The 20,944-nt window shown below is 35.0% G+C and overlaps 2 protein-coding genes across 3 annotated transcripts; one reads left to right on the top strand and one right to left on the bottom strand.

The window, feature by feature from the left end:
• The first annotated feature begins 2,457 nt into the window (after nt 1–2,457).
• Nucleotides 2,458–8,155, top strand: LOC121248330 (NAC domain-containing protein 7-like). Of its 2 annotated transcripts, none has more exons than XM_041146772.1 (4): nt 2,458–3,205; nt 4,916–5,103; nt 5,205–5,476; nt 7,041–8,155. In XM_041146772.1, exons 2-4 carry the CDS (start codon nt 4,944–4,946, stop codon nt 7,698–7,700), a joined length of 1,092 nt encoding a protein of 363 aa, XP_041002706.1. In that variant the 5' UTR covers nt 2,458–3,205; nt 4,916–4,943; the 3' UTR covers nt 7,701–8,155. The 2 variants fall into 2 exon arrangements, with proteins under 2 accessions (XP_041002706.1, XP_041002705.1); XM_041146771.1 differs by having other exon boundaries at nt 2,459–3,116; nt 7,041–8,154.
• Nucleotides 8,156–13,328: 5,173 nt separating this feature from the next.
• On the bottom strand, nt 13,329–17,901 carry LOC121248280 (monocopper oxidase-like protein SKS1). Its single transcript, XM_041146687.1, is given in 10 exon segments — nt 13,329–13,617; nt 13,754–13,953; nt 14,335–14,413; nt 14,497–14,862; nt 15,203–15,569; nt 16,024–16,162; nt 16,257–16,300; nt 16,303–16,526; nt 16,640–16,749; nt 17,521–17,901. Coding segments are annotated over 10 exon segments (1,863 nt in total). The 5' UTR covers nt 17,755–17,901; the 3' UTR covers nt 13,329–13,517.
• Nucleotides 17,902–20,944: the final 3,043 nt, after the last annotated feature.

Genomic DNA, 20,944 nt, shown 5'->3' with positions numbered 1-20,944 from the left:
AAGTAATAGAGATATAAGTTGCGAGTTTTTTTAAAGCTAAGGTATTTTTTTAAAAAAAATTTAAAAATTAAGACTTTGAATTGCATAAAAAAAAAATAATAATAATAAATTTAAAACTAAAAACAAAATTTCTCGATAAAGATAAAGGAGTCATTTGGATTGAGACATATTCTCAATTCATCTCATCTCATTATTATAATTTTCTTAAATTCTCTCACAAAATATAATAAACAATTCAAAATTTTCAAATCAAAAAATAATAATAATATTAAAATATAATATTCTAATAATATTTTATTCAACGTTCATCTAAAATCATCTTATATCATTATCCAAACAGCTCCTATTGGGATTAAATTGACATTAGAGAAATGTTAGTATGCCGTTTGAGTTTGCCCCCCTTCACTTTGACCACTCATGTATTTAATTTTTTTTACTTAATAATTAAGAAAGTAATTTTTAGTGTATTGTTGTATTTTTTTTATTTTTTAAAAATATTAAAATATGTTAAAAAAATATGAAAAAAAGAAGGAAAAAATAAAAAGACAAAAATTTGTGCTAGGCGGCATGGCCAACCGTCATTGCTGGATGATAGCCTAGCACTACTCTTAACATGATCTCATTTATTTTTACAAATGAGATTAGTTCAGATTAAAATTAAAAATTGAATAAAATATTGTTAAAATATATATTTTTAATATTATTTTTATTTTAAGATTTAAAAAATTAAATTTTTTATTTTATTTTATATAAAAAATTAAAAAATTTATAATAATTAAACGAGGCGAGAAGCGTCGAAAGAAAGTTGGAAGGTTACTTAAAAAAAAAAATAAAAAATCGCACGTGTTAGGCTCCAGTTGCAATGAAGCTGGAAGGTTCCTGGGACCCACTCAGAGACCAAGCATTGGACCCACAAGGGACCAGGGAAAGTGTGGGACCCACTGTACAACCCGTCGTAAAACAACCCTCTCCAAGTTGCGAGCTCAATCATAGTGGCTAGCCCACGCCAGACCGCAAGCCGCCCGCCACGTACTGTGAAGTCCAGGCCCGGAGTACTTCCCAGGGGCAGCGGCAATCATTTACTAGCGTGTGACGGGACCCACATTCCACTCGCACTGACCATTTCAGCCCGGCTCGACCAAGCTTAGCCACTTTGTTTTTGTTTTGTTCGTTTTGTTTTGTTTTGTTTTTGTTTTTGAGGGGGTATTTGCATTTGGAGCACCGTCTCTTTCATGGCCGTCGTAGGGCATATTGTATAAAAAATTACTCATGAAAGATATTGTAACAGGAAAGGAGGACATCAAAGGTTAGCCCACCAATTAAAATCAGCCAAGTAGTCAGCGGTTGATTGTCTCACAAGCTAATTCTCACAAAGTAGTAAGTACCTTAGCTAGCTAGCTAGCTCATGTTGACCTTAAACATTGTGTTGTACATGATGTGTTACATGGAAACTTTATAAACGTCATTTTTTGTGGATCGTGAAAAAAGTAATACAAATTATGATACATATATAAGACATGAGGATAATTTATAGGGAATAAGTAATTTTGTCTCCTAATAATCAATGCGATATCTATTAGACTGAGTGGTTATTTTCGTTACCAACTTACCAGCAATCATTTGGATATTTCGCCAGACCTAACTGAGGTTACCGGCTGACGACTAGTGCTACTGCTAACCGGCCCCCCTTTTTTTTAAAAAAATTCGAAAGGTACATTTGAATGAAGTTCATTTGACCATGGATCGGTTTTTGGAGGATAAACAATCACTTATTTTGGATAAATTAAACAAATCTCTCTCTCTCTCTCTCTCTCTCTCTCTCTCTCTCTCTATATATATATATATCCATTAATCTTCTCTTATGTATTTATATATATATATATATTGTGCTATTTACTTAGAACTATCTGTACTGCTACTCAATGATCACTGCAATGGAGACTCATAAAAGACCTGTAAAAACTAAATACATTCAATACAAACAGTCTGATTAATGGGATCGATGTTCGTTGCCAAACATATATAGTAGTAACGTTATGGGAGTTGGGAAGGACAAATTAAGGATTATTGATTATCCAGTAGTACTATTTTCATTCATACTCGATGTTGGGCCAAGATTGCTCGAAACAACAGTGAGACCGAGGGTGTACCCGGCCAATCATCATGATCATCCCAATGTTATTAGAGTTATGCCTTGAAGATGAATAGCTAGCGGAAATGGTAGGGACTGGAAATGGAGTTGGAGCTAACAATTAGGGGCCACCATGCCTGATCATAATTTCGAGAGAGAGATGGGGGTTTGTCATTTGTGGATGGCTTTGTGGCTGTTCCATTACGTCACCAGCTAGCTAGCTAGGCATAATATCCTAGCGCCTATATATTTTATTCTCTCCTTTCAGGAGGCTTTTAAGATTGTTGATTGGTCTTTTCCGTTGGTTGTTCTGCCCTCACCGTTTGCTTCTTCCCTTAATTTGTCTCGCTTGCACATATTTAGAACTGTGTAGAGAAAGACCTTTGAAAGAGAAACATATTCTGTCAAAGCTCTGTGTCGGGTCTCTCTCAGTAGCGGGTGGAGGTGGCAGTAGAGAGAGAGACATTCCTTTCTACTCTCTTTCATCCATTTTTGCGCCACCTTTTTTCCCGCCCAAAAGCTTCCCCACCAATTCAGCCCATCCCGACAATGAGAGCTTATGATACAGAAAACAAGCTTCTCCAATAATTTTTTGCTTTTCAATTTTTTCTCGTATTTTTTATTATTATTATTATAATTATCGGCAGGGTTTCTTCCGTTTCTTATTTAACCCTACATGCTTTCTGTTCTTCTATTCCCCAGCCTTTCTTGTCTTTGATGCCCTCGGGATTAGATCCCTACTCGACAGCCTCGGAGACCGTTTCTGGGATAGAGAACCAGTTTTGGTTCAATTCCCGAGGATAATTAAGTGCAAGTCTTTTACACTGTCGTGTCTTTGTCTCTTGTCTGATTAATTAAGGGGCTTCTCGATAGCTGGGAGTTAAGCTGAGAAAATAACCAGATAATAATTTTGGATAAAAGGGTTTCCTCCTCTGCCGCCCCAGATCTGCGGGTTACAAGAACTAGAGCCCTACTTGCTTGATCTGTGAGCTCTCTCTCTCTCTCTCTCTCTCCAATAGTCGTCGTCTTCGTCATTTTCATCTTCTTCTTCTCGATATTATACAACTTATACAGGTACAGCTAGATACAAGATTTATTCATCTGTTTGTGAGACTTTAATTTGCATGAAGTTGTAAAGCATGCATGTATATAAGGGGTGGAAAGTTGCTTTGCAGATCTAAAATCTCAAGAAAAGTTATCCTCTGAAACTAATGAAACAACGGTCATTATGCTCTTCTGATTTGGAAATACCATCTGCCTAATCAGGCAGACGGTATCAATCAAACAACTAAAATCTAACTTATTCTCTCATCCCATCACATGATATATTTCCTTTTATATATTTATTTTCCCTTCATTTTTCTCTGATTTAATTTCTTTTTCTTCATAATTGCCTGGCCATACTTAGAGATAGATATATTAGACATCTTTTTTTGGGATGCACGATGAGTGCCCAACTCATAACTAGAGAGCACTAGCTTGTATTTTCGTTCCAACCCTAGAAATTAATATCTTGTTCGATCTATATATCATGTTTAATTAATGAGTATACCTGCATATATATCACATGCACGCATAATCAACTAACCACAAGATGTGTTGCACACACAAAGACTAGCTAGCTATGGTAAGAATCGGGTCATCTATACATTATGTTTTCCGCTAAGGAATTACCTCCTGAGTATTAATTGTAGCTGTAAAGGCAGCTACTGCTGATTCCTCCTAAAGGAAACTCAAAAGCGCATTTGTAAATGCATGATTTCTGCAGAAACTTTTATTTTTCTTTTCTTCTCATGCTGAACAAGATCTGAGTGGACATAGTACTACTATCGACTGTTCATCCCCGTCGTCAAGCTGCTAGCTATTCAGCATTTATTTTCTTTATCTTATCCTTTTTTTTTCCTGGTTGGACATTTAATTACTTCAATTCCACAAAATTAATTATCCTATTCATGAGATAATATTGTTGTTAGTATCTCAATATCGTAGATAAACGGTACTGGAGACCCTATATTGAGTTGAACCTCAAACCTCCCACATTTAAAAGAAAGAGATCGATTACGAGTTGGTTATAAAGCTTAACATAGAGTTTTCAACAAATTTAATTCTCGGAAACAAAGATTAAGTCAGATTTCTGATTGTTTTATTTCATCACCCTTGGTGGAAATTTCAATGCCATTTATGACTAACAAATATAACTTAACAGTATTCTTCATGTCATACGTGTTTTGATTTTAATTACTGCCATCATCATCCCATATTATACGTACGCACGTGTTCTTTTGTATATACTTTTACGAGGTGGTATTAACTGTCAAATTAATGGGTAGACTCGCCATGTTATAATTCGACACGATGGATTAATGCTAAATTGATCGACACATGAACAAACATTCGGTGCAGTGATTTAATTGTGACAATCAATACCATATTGGTCTGTTCATTTTACCAATACATAGCTTGATGCATGTGCTGATCCCCATGGTGTGTATATATATATATATATATATATATATAAGTGTGTGTGTGTGTGTGTGATATATATGAGCTGTTTCAAAATATTTGATTCATTTAGATGAAAGCCAAGGGGTTCTATCTATTAATTTTTAGTACTTTTTTTTTTAAAGTGTAACACATGCTTTTGTTCAAGTTAAATTATTGCATCCAATTTCCAAAATGAACAATCGGCATGTTGATCAGCCTGCTATATTCAATTTGGAACGAATGTAAAACTAGTATATTTGCATTTGATCATGATCAATATCATGCTCTACATATTTGCAGGACTAATATAAGAACGTAGTGGAAGGGTATGAATACTTTTTCGCATGTTCCCCCTGGTTTTCGGTTTCATCCAACCGATGAAGAACTTGTTCATTATTACCTTAGGAAGAAAGTCACCTCACGAAGGATTGATCTAGATGTCATTAAAGATGTTGACCTCTATAGAATTGAGCCTTGGGATCTTGAAGGTATTGATTATTAATTATTTCTTAAATTTTAGAGATTAGTAATCGAATAAATTAGCAAATTATATATTAACCTTTCACATGATTCTGCAAAATTTGAAAAGAGCTATGCAGGATAGGAACAGAAGAACAAAATGAGTGGTACTTTTTTAGCCATAAAGATAAGAAGTATCCAACAGGAACTCGGACAAATAGAGCCACAGCAGCAGGATTTTGGAAAGCGACAGGAAGAGACAAGGCAATATACTCTAAGCATGATTTAATCGGAATGAGAAAGACCTTAGTCTTTTACAAAGGTCGTGCCCCAAATGGACAAAAATCAGACTGGATAATGCATGAGTACCGACTAGAAACAGAGGAAAACGGGACTCCACAGGCAAGTGTCCAGGCCAAATACTTTAATTTACACAGTACCAGAAAATCATGCTTATATATATGCACTTCATTAATGAGAAGATGTGTTTTTTTTCAATTACATAGAAATTTCTGCATAAATATTACTACAATTAATTCCTTATAGTTATCTGATCTTAGTTTTATTATTTTGCTTATTAATGGATGTAAGCGAACACTTCTTGTTAGACTTTGAACGCAAGATAAGTACTTGATCAACGGGAAATATTTGGCTTTATATATATATATATATATATGTATATATAATATCATAGTGTTCACGATCGGCTATAGGCATCTGACATGTAGTGTCTATTTGTGAGTTTTTCTAATTTTTTTTATCGGTTTTGAGTTTTTATGAGTTATTATATACATAGCGACATACGTACCGTTGCTTCAATTAATGTCTTATTGCAAACTTGCATGCATGGCAGATGATGATCCGTGGTAGTTAAAGACAAAAACTTTCTTTTGCTAGGCTGCCTGCTTTAATGTTTGGTAGAAAAAATGAACGAATCTGTCTGCGCGAATAGACAAGACATGTGAGTGATCAATATAAATCTCGTTCATTCATTTTTAGAATTTTTTTGTACTGCAATATAAATTTTCTTCCAACCGTACTGAACTACAGACTACAGTAAGCTAGTAGTAGTAGTACTAGTACCCCTAGTGACAAGTCATTTCCACCACTTAGCAAAACAGCATTGTTTCATCTCATAAGTAGGGTAGACTACTCTATCTCCTGGATTTTATCAGTTTTGATCCCTATAAGAAATAGATGAAGTGGATGTTTTCTCTTATTTATAATTAATGTTAAGGGAAATACTTTATATAAAAAAAATTAAATAAAATAAATTCATGAGCTGATTTAATGTAATATTTTAGATTATAAATTTATTATTTTTATAAAATTTAATAGATAAATTAAATATATCAATTTGTTACTTTACTTTTATGTAATTATCAATTTTCTAATATTACTGTTCCTCCTATGTACGTCTCCGTAAGAACTAGATGCATGCAAATCTGGAACATATACACAAACCGGCCTTTCCACAAATATATACCTCCCAACTCAACACTACATATATTTGTTAGAAAACTATGCCAATACCATAGACAATGTGCACCATGGTTTTATATATATATATATATATATATATATATATATATATATATAATGCCATGTACAGGCCAGCTTTATATGTTATTAATTTTTATTATTTGTTTCTTTTTATAAATTCTTCTATGCATACATTTTGAGAAAACCTAATTAAGCCAATTATATATAGGTTTTGTCCATTGTGTAGTACTACGTAGATCCTATTGTTGAATCTTGCCGGCACGCGGCCAGCTGTTGTATTTGAATCTGTGATATGTGTGTGTGTGTGTGTGTGTGTCTGAATATCTGTTTTAATCTTATATGCGACATGGCAATCGACACTTTCCGTTTGGACGTTTGATTGATCTATACAAGTTATACGTATGTTGTTTCCCTGAAAGAAAGTGTAAATATTCATGCATGTAAGTTTGTGTAATTGAAGCAGGAAGAAGGTTGGGTTGTCTGTAGGGTATTCAAGAAAAGGATAACAACCGTGCGTAAAGTGAGCGACCACGAATCGTCTTGGTACGATGATCAAGCCTCATATATGCCGGACTTGGACTCACCTAAGCAGAATTCACAGTCCAATAATATGGTGTTCCAGCAGCCACCTTATCCATGCAAGAAAGAGCTTGATCATTTGCCCTACCACATTCATCCCCACGAACACTTCCTCCAGCTCCCACTTCTAGAGAGCCCAAAGTTGCTCCACCAACCAGCTGCCACTTTAAGCTCCAATAACTGTTTGGCAGCGTTTGGAATAGACATAAACCAGGCCACCACTGTGCAGTCCTCATCAATCTCCCAAGAAGAGCAAAACTTCCATCCTGTTTATAGTAATAATTGCATTAACGAGCAAGCGGTGGATCAAGTCACAGATTGGAGAGTCCTTGACAAGTTTGTTGCTTCTCAACTCAGCCAAGATCATGATCATCATCATGTATCCAAGGAAAATAGCTACACAAATGCTGCCAACAACAACAATATCTTTCAAGCATCGGGCAACACGACTGCTCTACTCGTCAGACATTTGGAAAAGCAGGAAATGGTGCTGGAAAAGTCCTCTTTGTCAACATCTGATTGTCAAATTGGGTTGTGGAAATGACACACCTACTTAAAGTACTTGAATGGCCGTAATATACATACTGATACTAGGAGATTAAGTTTGAGTACGTAGGAAAAATGAAGTAATGATCCCAATTCCTGTACATAATGAACTAAGACATATGAATATATATGTTGGTGAGCCTCTAGTTCCCTCCCTCCCCCCAGTATTAAGTTAATACCACCCCATCTAGTTGGTGAAAACCCTAGTCCTTGTGTGATGAAGATGTCTAGGGTGGAGTACTGCATGTGTAGTTGAGTGGTTGGAGTCGCATCATGGTTTGCATGTAGTTGGGCTTTATATTATTTCCGCCCAAAGAAAAAAGGGGTTTTCTTATGTAGCCTAAGAATTACTTACAGCCATGCACATGCATGATGCGCCGCTGTCCATGGTCGGCCGGATGGTCGATCACAGCTATGTTTTTATGCTTAACTAGATGATTTAGTTTTAGAATAAATAACATTTCCCTTCTTTTTTTTTTATTGAGTTCTTTCTATTATATAATGAATATGTTTCAACAGATTGTTTAATTTCAATTCTTTCCCTATGTTGTTTTTTGTGCTTCTTAATTTTATATCTTCTAATTTCCTTTCTATTTTGCTTTATTTGATGAAAAAAAATGATTCTAACATATGCTGATCAATGTAATTAATATCGAGATGGAAGTCAACTGAACTTTGAATAATCACAAATCAAATATTGCATGCAACTCCAAATTAATAACGGTACTCTGAGACTCTATATTGTTCTTTATTATATTTTCTTTCATGGAATTTACTACTTGATGCTCTAAAATCTTGATCAGTTAATTTATGAATTTATATGGTTTATTTAATTATATATATATTTACACATTATTGCATGAAACACTTTTATTCACTAATTTATTGTGTTTATCAACTCATGAACCCATGACATTTATAATATAATATATAGTAGCTATATAGCTAGTTTCATCATGGTCAGGAGTTTTCATTCCAATCATCTGGAATTTATATCTTGTTAATCAGACTCATTATAAGAGTGCTGCAGATGAATCAATTAAATGATCAACTTATAAAGCAAGATCGAAGACTAGATGTGAGAGAAAAAAAAAAAAGTCTACTAGATCATATCATGTCGTGACTAGATCAAAATAATATCAATGATAATGCTAATGCTTTGCTGCAAAGTTTAGCAAATTCACATGATGTCCAGCCTCCAGGTGTAGAAGGCAAGCAACTGGGACATCCAGAATAAGAATAAAGTTGGCAGTAAAAAATTAAAGGAGATAACCTTTTTAGTGCTTTCATGCCATGCACAATGCAAAGGAACTACTTTAATTAAAGTCTAAATTGTAACAACTATATATCAGAAAGTGCTCTAACTAATATGCTATTATTAATTACCTTTAGTGGGTGGCAAGATTCGGAGAAATGTCATCACAAGTACTGACCTTGACGGCATGTTAACAATTTTGGAGCATGATGATCAGATTCAAGGGTTGAATTATGTTGAGGATATCTGGCCTGCTGCGCAATTAATGCACACCACCCTGGCCTTTCTAATAAATTTCCATGACAGGATCATGATCAGTACTAGTTCTTCTTGGTTGGTTAACTAGGCAGCAGACGATCAAACTACTAAAGATTAATTAAACATTAAAGAGATGATCATCGGCCTGCATCCTGCGCGTTACTAATTAAGTAAAATTCCACGTCCATTAACTTAACTAGTACTTGAGAAAGAAACAACAAATTAAAGATGAGAGGCTAATGATAACGAATTACACAAAAAATAATATCATAAAGAATCAGTGTAAAGGGAGTAAACTGGGCATCGGCACTTGTTTTCTAGGAAGCATTAATTTGCTAATGAAGTTCTTTAATTGAAAAAGGGAAGAAATCTTTAATTTTTTTATTTAAAAACCAGAGCTGATCCAAAGGTATCTTTGATAGAAAAGGAAGAGAAAGTTAAAACGAAGAGTTAAAACACAGGTTAGGGTCGACAATGCTTCACCAACACAGTAGAATGACAGTGTAATATATTAGTACTTTCTTAGAATTTTTTTAAAAAAAAACCCAAAACGAATTTTTTCCCAGGTTTTAAAGATTTCGACAAACTGAATGTATCGGCCTATATATGTATCCATTCTTATTACCGATTGACACCGAGATATGTAGTCGAAATCGAAACCAATTGGTGACCTCAAAAACAAAGCGCCATTCGTGATGACATATTGAGCTCACCGCTCGGCCTATGGATCCTCAGATTTCCACATGATATCCAACTTCTACGTACTGCAAAAGTTGGAATATGTACAGAAGTTAAACATGATCTTTTAGACTGCATCAAGTTTCCGACGTTTATTATATTAGAAAGAACAAGTCAGAGATACTAATAGAGATCAACAAGCGGGGACTCCCTTTTCTGTTTCGAGTAAAATTACCAATATTGAAACTGGTACCTGCAGCATGCATACATACCACGTACGTAGTTTGAGCGGCGGCAGGAAGGACTGCAAATATGTAAGAGCTAGCTAGCGCGCACCAAAGAGTAAATAAACGACAATATGCACTGAGCTGTAAAAAAGTCTAAATGGATTTCTTTTGCAATGGTTTAACAACAGTAGGACTCTTTCCTCCTAATAACTGTGGCAATTGAGAAATAAGGACTTCCTGTGATCCAGGACGTTTATAAGTGTTCGAACAATTATTAAATGGATTGGTCTTTTACTTGTGGTGAGGTCAAGCTGAAAGCTAGCTAGTCCCGTTTAAGCAATGATCAATGTTCTAAAAAACATACTCATTGGACATGTTCGAGAAAGAGAGAGTGAATTAAGGCGAGGAATCCTAGGAGGAAAAAAAAAAGCAAGCTAGCTAGCTGGTGAAGAACTCAGTGATATATACTTTCTGACTAAGTTTTCATATACATTTACCTCCTTCCAATTAGAGATTCTCTATATCGCGAGAGAGAGAGAGACAGAGTGCCTGCAAAGTCAAAGGACAGCCATACGCATGACATGAAAAGCACATGGGTGGCCGAATAATTAGGGTTTTATTTTTTATTTTTTAATCTTCACTAATTGTATAGTTGTTTAAGAGGGAATTAAGGAAGATAACATCATGCACCTTCTGAGTCAAGTCCATCTGATCAGTGCTATTATATATATATATATATATATACACACATATATATATTCTTCTTACCTCTAAAAAATCCACCTTTCGTTTCATTCCAAGATATATAATACCTAAGCTAGCTACTTGGATTTGAGACGCACTTGAAAAGTTATGGTTAATGGGGCTTCATTCACTACCCCGCCCTTTAAATTTCTCATAGAAACGCCAAAAAAAAAAAAAAAAAAAAACTAAGTTCAATTGTGCCTCCTCCAGCATATATATATATTAGGAGTAATATTTAGTACTACTACTACTTTTCACCATTGAAACCCCGATCAGCACTTTTGATATGTTGGCTGTTAGCTAATGTTGACCACGTACTGGGAAAATTAAGGTTTCAAGTACTATCTGCAATATTCTCAACTACTTCAACTTCACTTTGGAAAGTGGTATCCTTTCATGGAACCAGAATTATTATCGTTGCTTTAATATGACCAGAGTTACGGGAGACAAGGGTAACTTATAACTATGTAAGGCCGAGGTGGATATCGTTAATTTTCTTTGTGTTACAATGCAATTATATATGCAAATTTAGCTGTCTTTATATTCTCCTACATGAGCAAAGCATGTTTAGATATGTTCCTTATTACAGTCTTCGATCGGTTCCAAAAATCACAAGAAACATGATTTTCTTTAAAGTGTGCTTGCCATTAGATACCTGAACAACTGTAATTATATATGGAACCCTTAATTTGAGACGAACCTCCTTAAAGTGTGCTTGCCATAAGATACTTCAGCTAGCAACTGCATGTAATTACGGAACCGCCCTTAATTTGCGATGAACCTCCTTAATTAAAGTCATGTGCTCGTGCTTGCCATAAGATACTTCGACAACTGTAATTATGGAACCCTTAATTTGAGAACAACATCCTTAAAGTGTTTTTGCCATGCATAAGATACTTCAACAACTGTAATCGTTTTGAGGCGGCCGGCCTTAATTTGAGATGAGCAGTACTGGAGGATTTCCTTTTTTCCTTTTTATTTTCACCCTTTCCGAACATATATACATATATATATTCGTGAAATCACTAATTTGAATAGTGAGATAAGATGAAATGATATAAGATGGTTTTAGATAAGTTGAATAAAATATTATTTTTTAATATTATTATTGTTTTGAAATTAAAAAAGTTGAATTGTTTATTATATTTTATATGAAAATTTGAAAAAATTGTAATGATGAAATGAGATGAGATGATCAGATAAATTGAGTGTTTCTATACCAAAACGGGATCTAACTGTGGCTATGGCTGTGGCGTTTTAGGTTCAATATTATTGGACCTCCAAATAAATATAGCGTGTCTAACAGCAGATGTTGCATTAAAAATAATTTCCATGACATGAATGCTCAAATGCTTCAATGTTCTCCTCGGTCGGTCAACCTTGGAGCTGTTGAGAATTGAGATGGTATATAGCAAAGATCAGCCCACAAGGCTCAGAAATAGTTTTTTGGGACCATTTTCTATTTATTTCTAGCCCAAATTAATTACTCCCTTTTGGGCTATAACGAAGAAATCGTAAGAGTAACCAAAACCAAAAGGGCCCAAGCAACAATATTTCATACTAGTAGTTATTATCTTTTGTTTTACCATTGCGAGGAAAAAGGAGCAAAGAAGAAAAATTCTATTTTGCAGCTATCTGGGTTTGTTGATTTGAAGATGAGTCATGCATGTACGTAGAGAAGTGAGTTTTTTTGGCTGATGAATTACCTAGTATGCAGCTATCCGGGTCTGGTCAAAATGCATTTCTTCTCCGTTGCTGCTGAATTGCAGAAATCTCTAATAGGAATGTGTGTGTGTGTGTGTGTGTGTGTGTGTAGACACTAGATATAGCTGATTCTCCATCTTGTAGGCATTAGGCTTGTAATGTTTTAGTTGATTTTCTGAATATATAAAGCTTTGTTGTGAATATTCCTCAACCAAAAGGAGAGAATAATAAAATTGGAAGTAACGTCCCCATTCTTAAAAAAAAAAAAAAAAAAAAAAAAAAAAAGGTAGAAAAAAAGAAAATGATATCCATGTAGGCAATCCTTTGTATTTTAGCACCAAGCAATCATATGGGAAGGGCATGTGAGCAACAACTTGAAACTTAATCATTCTAATTTACTAACTGATATTGAAAGCACAGACCACCCATATTCCAAGGAATTATTACTCAAATGATGACAAGTGTTGCACAAATCAAATAGAATTATGGAGGCATGCATGGTATGTATGGTACATAATCCACCAGACCCTTTTTCTCCATGAGTTCGAATATATATTGTTCACATGGAGCACAATGATTTCTCAGGGTATATATCAAACTCGAGTATGAAACACTTCAAAAGGAATTAAGAATGAATCAATCACAATCAGTGTGACTTTAAGGTGCAATTGGAATAATGGATACCTAGTTGCTTAAATTACAGGAAATGGGTGGACACTTAATGTGGAAAAGGAAACAAAAAAGAGGAAATGAAAGTCAATGAAACCATAAAATATTTTTTTTTAATAGGAAATCAAGCCACAAAATACTGTACTGACAAATCTCAGTATGGGCACCTAAACTAAATATATTTCAACAAAGACCCAAGAGTAACATCCCCCAGCAACAAACTAGGACAAAGCCGTCACCGCCTGGAATCATAACTTCTTACCAATGCGGCAGCAGAATCTTAGCTAAAAATGGTAATCAGAGGAAAGAATGCCACCAGCAGATTAAAAAACAGCTTTGAGCTTCCCCTTAGAATTGATACCGCAGAGTTGGTCTGATTCCTGAAGATGCCAGCAAAAGAAGAAATTAAATTAGATCAAATATTTGTGCGTGCATAAGAGAGGGGGGGGGGGGGGGGGGGGGGGGAGAGAGAGAGAGAGAGAGAGAGAGTTCCACTAAAAGTTTCTAGTCATATACTTCGCTAAGTGCTGAAGGGCACCGCAGTATAAAACATTGCCAGGTGCAGCCATCTCCGTTTCACCATTTTCTTCAGGATTGACAATTCTCATGTAAGTTTCTTGGCCTAGATACCATCTATCAAGATTTTCTGCTCTAATGTTCCATGCTCCAGGATTGTCAAGAGAGACAAGGACTGCTGTCCAACCACCAGGGAAAACCTACACAACAGCAAACCAAGTTTAATGCTAGACATGCAGCCAGGTCTTTCAAGATTAGCCCCTGAACGATTCAAACAGCACCACAGAAACCTTCATTCACAACAAAAGTACACCGGCCAAAAGAAACATTTTTCTGTCACATTATCCCTAAATTCTTGTGTCAATTATATGCATGATTCAAACAGTTACAAGAATGTATTCACATAAGCTCTGTCAAAAAAGATGTTTGCAAATTTTTGCTAAACGTTCAAGAAAATGCCAAAAAAGCGCCATATCCACTTTTTGGTCATTAAAAAGTTCACCACATCCTTCCAACCAACAGAGAAAGAAATGAGGTGCAGAAAATTAATTGAACAATCTCTATTATGTTAAAAAGCCAACCTGCGTAGTGGAGCGAGAAATTGCATCCCACTTGTTGTATCTATCTCTTTTTTCTTCTGTCCACTCACCGAAGTCCATCCTGCAATCAGGTAATCAATTTCTCACAACACTTATTTCCTTAAAGGTGATGGGAGAATGTACAAGCAAATAAAAGATCCATACCCGACCATAAAAAATGAATAGCCATCCATATGAATACTCTGCACAACAGTGTCATTGTTCTGAAATATCACTTCTATGAAGCCCTTGTAAGTAGCATTAATAACAGATGTGTCTATCCGGGGGGTTCTGTTAAGTGGCTTATTGGGGAAATCAAGCTTATACTCTCCCTTCACTTTATACTGGTCAGCAAGCCTGATTGGTGTCTCAGGGTTAACAAATGAGATCCCATTGAGTGTCGCTCGAAGTGTCCCATTGATCTTTACTGGTGGCACAATTTTCATCACATATGTGTCTGTCACATTAATTGAACCGTAGTGGAAAGATCCCTGTGGATTAGGGCGAGCTCCACTTGCAGATACATTTTGCCTAAGTAGAATAGAATCGAACATAAGTATCTTCAATAGTAAGCTATTATTGCTATACTTTCCCTGAAACTTAAATCAAAATTAAAACAGGGGAAGGTAGGGACAAAAGGAGGCAGTTAATCTTTTATAGGCATCAACTTAAACCACGAACTACATCTAATCGCACCATCTGCAAAGGAGGTTACTAGTCAATCAAATTTAAGGCATGAATTGCATCTAAGTGTGCCATCTGGGAAGGTAGTTGGTCAAAGCATAGCAATTTTATGCTTAATTGGCGTTTGTGATGTGTCATCAGAAAGCTATAAATGATATCAAACTCCATAAGAACCATGAAAACAAACCTGATGCTTAGTGCCTGGTTTACTGGCCTTGACTTGTCATAAAAGTCATTTGGTGGATCGGGTAGAGGACCGGTTGCTGGCCCTTTAGAATTGGAGTAGTGTAAAATGGCAACACCGGTCACTCTATGCCAAAGTGATTCATTCACAAACCTAGCACTTGCAACGATGTAGTAATCAGAACTTGCATTCTGATCCATGGTGACCAAAAAAGAATAAGATTGCCCAACATGAATATCTACGTCAGTAAAATTTTGTTGCACTGTATAATGTCCTTCCGTTTCCGCGAGAATCAGAAAATGGTTTTGAATTCTGAAGTTTAAACAAGTCGAAATTCCAACATTGTGCACACGGAGTCGATATGTTTTGCCTGAAAAATATAGTGCTATGGTCAATTAATACTTCAAACTGCTGAAACCACTTGCCAGAAACATGAACAACAAAGGAAATCATATCAACAAAATAAAAGGACTGAGTACAATGATGTGCGGATAATCACTACATCCCCATCTACATTCTTTATATATATATATATATATAAGTATATGGACTTCTACAATCCTAAACTTACACCAGAAATGTTAAAAATTGTGCAGGAGTGAGCTTGTTATGCGCAATAGGAAACCATATGAAACTTAACTGATTCAAATTCAGAAGGCATAATTACTGGAATTACTGGTAACCAGATATGAGAAATTCCACCCAAGAGCCAATAGAAACTGATAAGATGTGAAAAACAAAGTATCTCCTGTACTAGAAAAAAACACTAAAATTAAAAATAATGGTTCAACGTATTTTCCCCACCAATGCAGGAAAAACATTACCTGGATCGACTCCAATGGATTCATACTGGATGCCATCAGGTACAAGAGTGGTATTGTATCGGTAAGGTCCCTTACCATTGATAAGAACTCCATCAGGCATCCCAAGGTCTTCTCCAGCATCAAGGACAGACCGCAGCGCCTAAAAAACGGAAAAGAAGACTGCAGTAAACTCAAATGCTACAATCAAACTGCTATTTTCTCAATCAAGCATCAAGCTGACAACTAATACTAACCGAATGGTTCCGGGTAAACCAGTCACCAATCATAATGATGATGTCCCATCTGGCTGAGCAAAAGGAATCTGAATTATATCCCGATTATTAATAATGAAAGGACCAAAGCCACCAGATGCTCTCTGAAACTGGAGGGACGGGAAGTAGAAAAAGCTCCCAATTTGATCCTTGACTTGAAACTGATATGTCCAATTCCATTTGGGGTGAATTGGACAATTTGTGCCCAGAATACCATCCTGCCATGAATTACGCCGCATTTGAATTCCAGACCTGTAGCAACAATTAACCCAAATTTCTAAGCACTCCAAATACAAATTCGAGATAATATTTATTTGAAAAAAAAAAAAAACACAGAAATAAAATGATATTGTGCTGAAACCGACCAGGTCATTAGCAGGTCTTCATCCAAATCATTCCGTACATTGACAACAACATTGTTATTAGTAGTAGAGTTGATTACTGGACCCGGAAACTTCCCATTTACTGCTATAACCTGCACATTTGTTTTGGAAGAAAAAAGATAAAAGCTACTGATCAGATTCTGACGAATATGTCTATTCACGACTCGATAAAAATTGGAATATAAAGCAGTCCAAAAAAATCCAAGTAACAGGGGAATACAAAACAATGACACTAAAGAAAAATAACTAGAAAAAATACCACACGCACAGAAATCCACACCCGCCCCAGCATATTTCTTGAATAATGAAGCATAATAATGATTCAGAATAGTCAGAAACATGACAAAAAAATCTAGCATGAATTCGCGGGTCATAATCTATATTCGCTTCCCATATCTAGTTCAGCCAAAAAAAAAATACAGTGAAAAAACAAAAACTCAAGCCCCAAGTTTTAACATCAACTGTAATGATATTTTGACTACTTCACCACACTCAAATCTGATTTAAATAAACAAAAATAATCGACCAAAAAAATAAAGAAAATAGAAGAAAGAAGGCATAAGTCTAGGGCGAGACCTCTGTACTCTAATCTCTTTCAAAAATTACAATTTACAAAATCGAATGCAAAGAACATTTAAAATACGCAACGCAAATTATAGGAAATAAAAAACTAAAATTTCAAAAACCGTGTATAATAATCACTTAGCAATTACATGTTTGGACCCGCCTGCATCAAAACCCCTTTCTAAAGTCCAAGCACTTGCACACAACATAAAGCATAGACTAGCAGGAAATATATGAAAAGACGCAAAAATAGCATAGAAAAATCTTCAAAGAGAGAGAGAGAGAGGTAGAAAATGAACCTGTTGAGGAACGCCAAGAGGGGAGGCAGTGATGTAAGAGACATGCAGGTCATAGAAAACGTAGGGGTCAGCCGAAAAACAGAGGCTCGGAATAAGAGCAATGTGGACTAAAGAAAACAGGGAGAGGCCAAAACGAGCCATTGATGTACTCTTGGGTCTATGCGAGCGCGCAGAGAAGAGCAGAGCAAATTCCTCTGAGATTTGGTGGCGTTTTACATGATCAAAGAGTATCATCCGTCAGAGAGGGAGAGTGGGGGAGAGAGATGAGGCTGGATGATTCGAGTATTCTTTAGTCTGTACGAAAGAAACGAGGATACTACTAACGAGTAGGGTATCAGAGCGTCGCCCTTAAAACACTGGTTTTTTTTTTTTTGAAAGTTCGAGCCCAGTCCCGGTCGCATTATCGGTTGCTCGCTAAGCCGGTTGCGGGTTGAGTATTATTTCTCAATTTTCAAAAAATTAGATATATATATATATATATATATAAATATTTAATGAGTAATTACCAGTCGTGCGTCGTGATTTTTAAAAAATTAATTTCTTTTTTATATAAATTTTATATTTTAAAATTATAAATATCATTTTTTAGATGAAAATTATGATGGGTGTTATTTCTTCCCGTTGCCGGTCACAGGTGCAGAGCAGGTAGGGGTCGGAAACGTGAAAGCGACGGCCAAAGAGTCAGCATCTAAAGAAAATAAAAGAAAGGAAAGGTTTGCATAAGTTTCGGCGCCCGGTGCTGCGCTCAGTGGCTCACACTGTTTCCGCACTTCACATTTTTCCCATTTTCCTTTTCCTCTGCATAAACAGGTTTCCACTTCCACATGGCGCACCTCTGCGTGGGCCCCAGAATCCCAACCTGTACTTATTCTCTGTGTGCGTGTATATATATATATATAATATATATATATGGCATTTATTATTATATTATTATTATTATAATAACCTTATTCAACCATTCCTTGGTTTTCCTTTTTTTTATTTTTTTTGTTGTCTTTATGCTAAAGTGGCAAACACGGCTCTAAATTGGCTTGCTTAATGTTTTGGATTTCATCAATTCAGATCTTAATCCATAAAGTAGAATACTTATTATGTTGTTTGATTATTGGTTGAATAAATATTTTGTGATTGAGAAATATATATTTCTTGTCTCAGACAAAAGATGCAACCCCTTAATTATAGAAAGATATTGATGATTCTTTGGGATTAATATTTCTTAGAGAATGACGATAACCTAAGAGCACTATCAATGAACTCTTCATCCTATCCTTTAAAATATATTATCAAAATTTATTTTTTTTATTTTACATATTGACTTTTACAATATATCGTACATCAACTTATCTATTTTTTCTTCATATCATTTAAATATTATACTTTTTAATCTTTTTTATTTATTTCAAAAATTTTCTCTAACTACCAATAATATCTTCACATCTTTGGATATTTACAATATCTCCTCGTATACAATGTCATATAATTATGTCCGATTTTAAATTAATCCAAATTTATAAACTAAACCAAAATATAAATTAGTATTATTGTTTATACAAAATGAAATAGATAGTATCAGAAAACCCAAAGCCATCAACGACCAAAATATTCCATGCTTGGTCTGTTGGTCAGTCTGACATTTTAACAAGCATCTCTTGTGTGCAAGGGTCTGAATGTAAATAAAGAAAGTTAAGAAATGGGAAACTTAGCATGGAGGGAAGAGAAATTCATTAAAAATGTTTATAATGATGAACAATGTCTTCTACATCTAGAGATTTCCTGTAGCAGAATGTAAAAAAAGTATCTTTATAATAGAAAATCTAATGGATGACACTTTTGAGAGCATTTCTTTATATTTTGAAGAAAAATCATGTATTATAAAAGATCTCTTATAGTTTTTATAATAAGAGTTTGGGGGAAGATAATATAAATTAAATAAGTTTTATAAGATTTATTAAATATTTAATTTTGTTTTTCACAAACGATAATAAATATTGCAAAGTCTACTTTATATATCTATCTGTCTTCTTCTGTGTTTATATCATTAGCAACAACCAAAGAAATTATATAGGTAGAGAAGTTTTAATTTATAAATAAGTGGATAAGGCATGAGTTTCTAAATTAATCACCACTAGTCGGCAAAGAAATAATTTTTCCTAGAAACGCGTACGTCAGGATCATCTACATGCAAGTGAAAGTTTTGATATCAGATTTCGAGGGATGCTGATGGTTAGACTTTAGGGGATCAAAGTTTCACCCTTTTTTTCTTTAACCACGTTGATGTTTAATTTAAACAACATCGATATATCTAATGCATGGCATGGCATGCACTTCACGCAAACGCATTAAGATAAGTCTCCAATGCAAATAAGCAATTAATCAGCAAGAGCAATCATTCACTGCAATATCGAGAGAGATCGATGGTCTGATCTCTAGTAAATCGGTTGGCTTGTGATTTGAGATCGGACTTGTAATCTTCCTCAAGAAAACTAACACACAGAGAGAGACGCGTTACTGATCATATCGATGATGACTTTTGCATCCTATGGACAGACACATACAAAACAAGCATTAATTATTTTTTCCTTACTTGGTTTGACCTAAATTTGTCTTAGTTGTACTGTCTACATTTATAAATGATGAGTATGGGGTGGCATGTGCAGTTGCATTAAAAAAAAAAAAAACAGACACAACCACAGAGGGAGAAAAAACAATATTCTAAGGCATAAAAAATACAATGTTATTGGATTAATAATGTAGCTTAAATAGAAATAGCAACAAATTAATTAGTTCAAACTGTGGGGTGCATGCCATGCTGGGGAAAGCAATAAATAAAAGTTAATGGTAAGGGATAGAGAGAGCATGATGAGCATATATTGCAATACGAGGTTGTAATGAGAGCAAGATATTGCGGTTACTCATATTGCTTTAGAAATCAATTAAGCTCGATCGAGAGTATGTACGTAGGTAAATGTCACCATATATCCATCGTGCGCCTCTCTTAGTCAATATTATTTTAGTGGGTACTCAGATTAATTCATGTATTTTTTTTCCCCTAGCTAATATATATATAGGCAGAAATTTCCAGTAGATTTTTCTGTTTTCTCTTCATTCTCATTTTCCTGGAAATTAACTCCCCAGTACTAGTCCCTGTTACAATTAACAAGCTGGCTCTAATATTATCTCATGATTTGATCTGCTGTCACTTTTATCGTTTTTTTCCTTTTGGAAGGTGAAAGCTCGGTACAGGAAACTTCCAATTCAGCCACTACCTTCAGCGGTTGACCTATATGTATCGATGTATGTATGTGTGTGTGTATATATATATATGTAGAGAGAGAGAGAGAGATAATTACTTGGGGGAAGAGTGGGGAATTATATATATATATATATATTTGTATGTGATCAACAACTTGCGATCAAACTTCCA

The sequence above is a fragment of the Juglans microcarpa x Juglans regia genome, chromosome 2D (genome assembly GCF_004785595.1).
Source record: "Juglans microcarpa x Juglans regia isolate MS1-56 chromosome 2D, Jm3101_v1.0, whole genome shotgun sequence".
Lineage (NCBI taxonomy): Eukaryota > Viridiplantae > Streptophyta > Magnoliopsida > Fagales > Juglandaceae > Juglans > Juglans microcarpa x Juglans regia.
The sequence above is the reverse complement of the archived record's forward strand: the minus strand, read 5'-3'. Positions and strand labels throughout refer to the sequence as shown.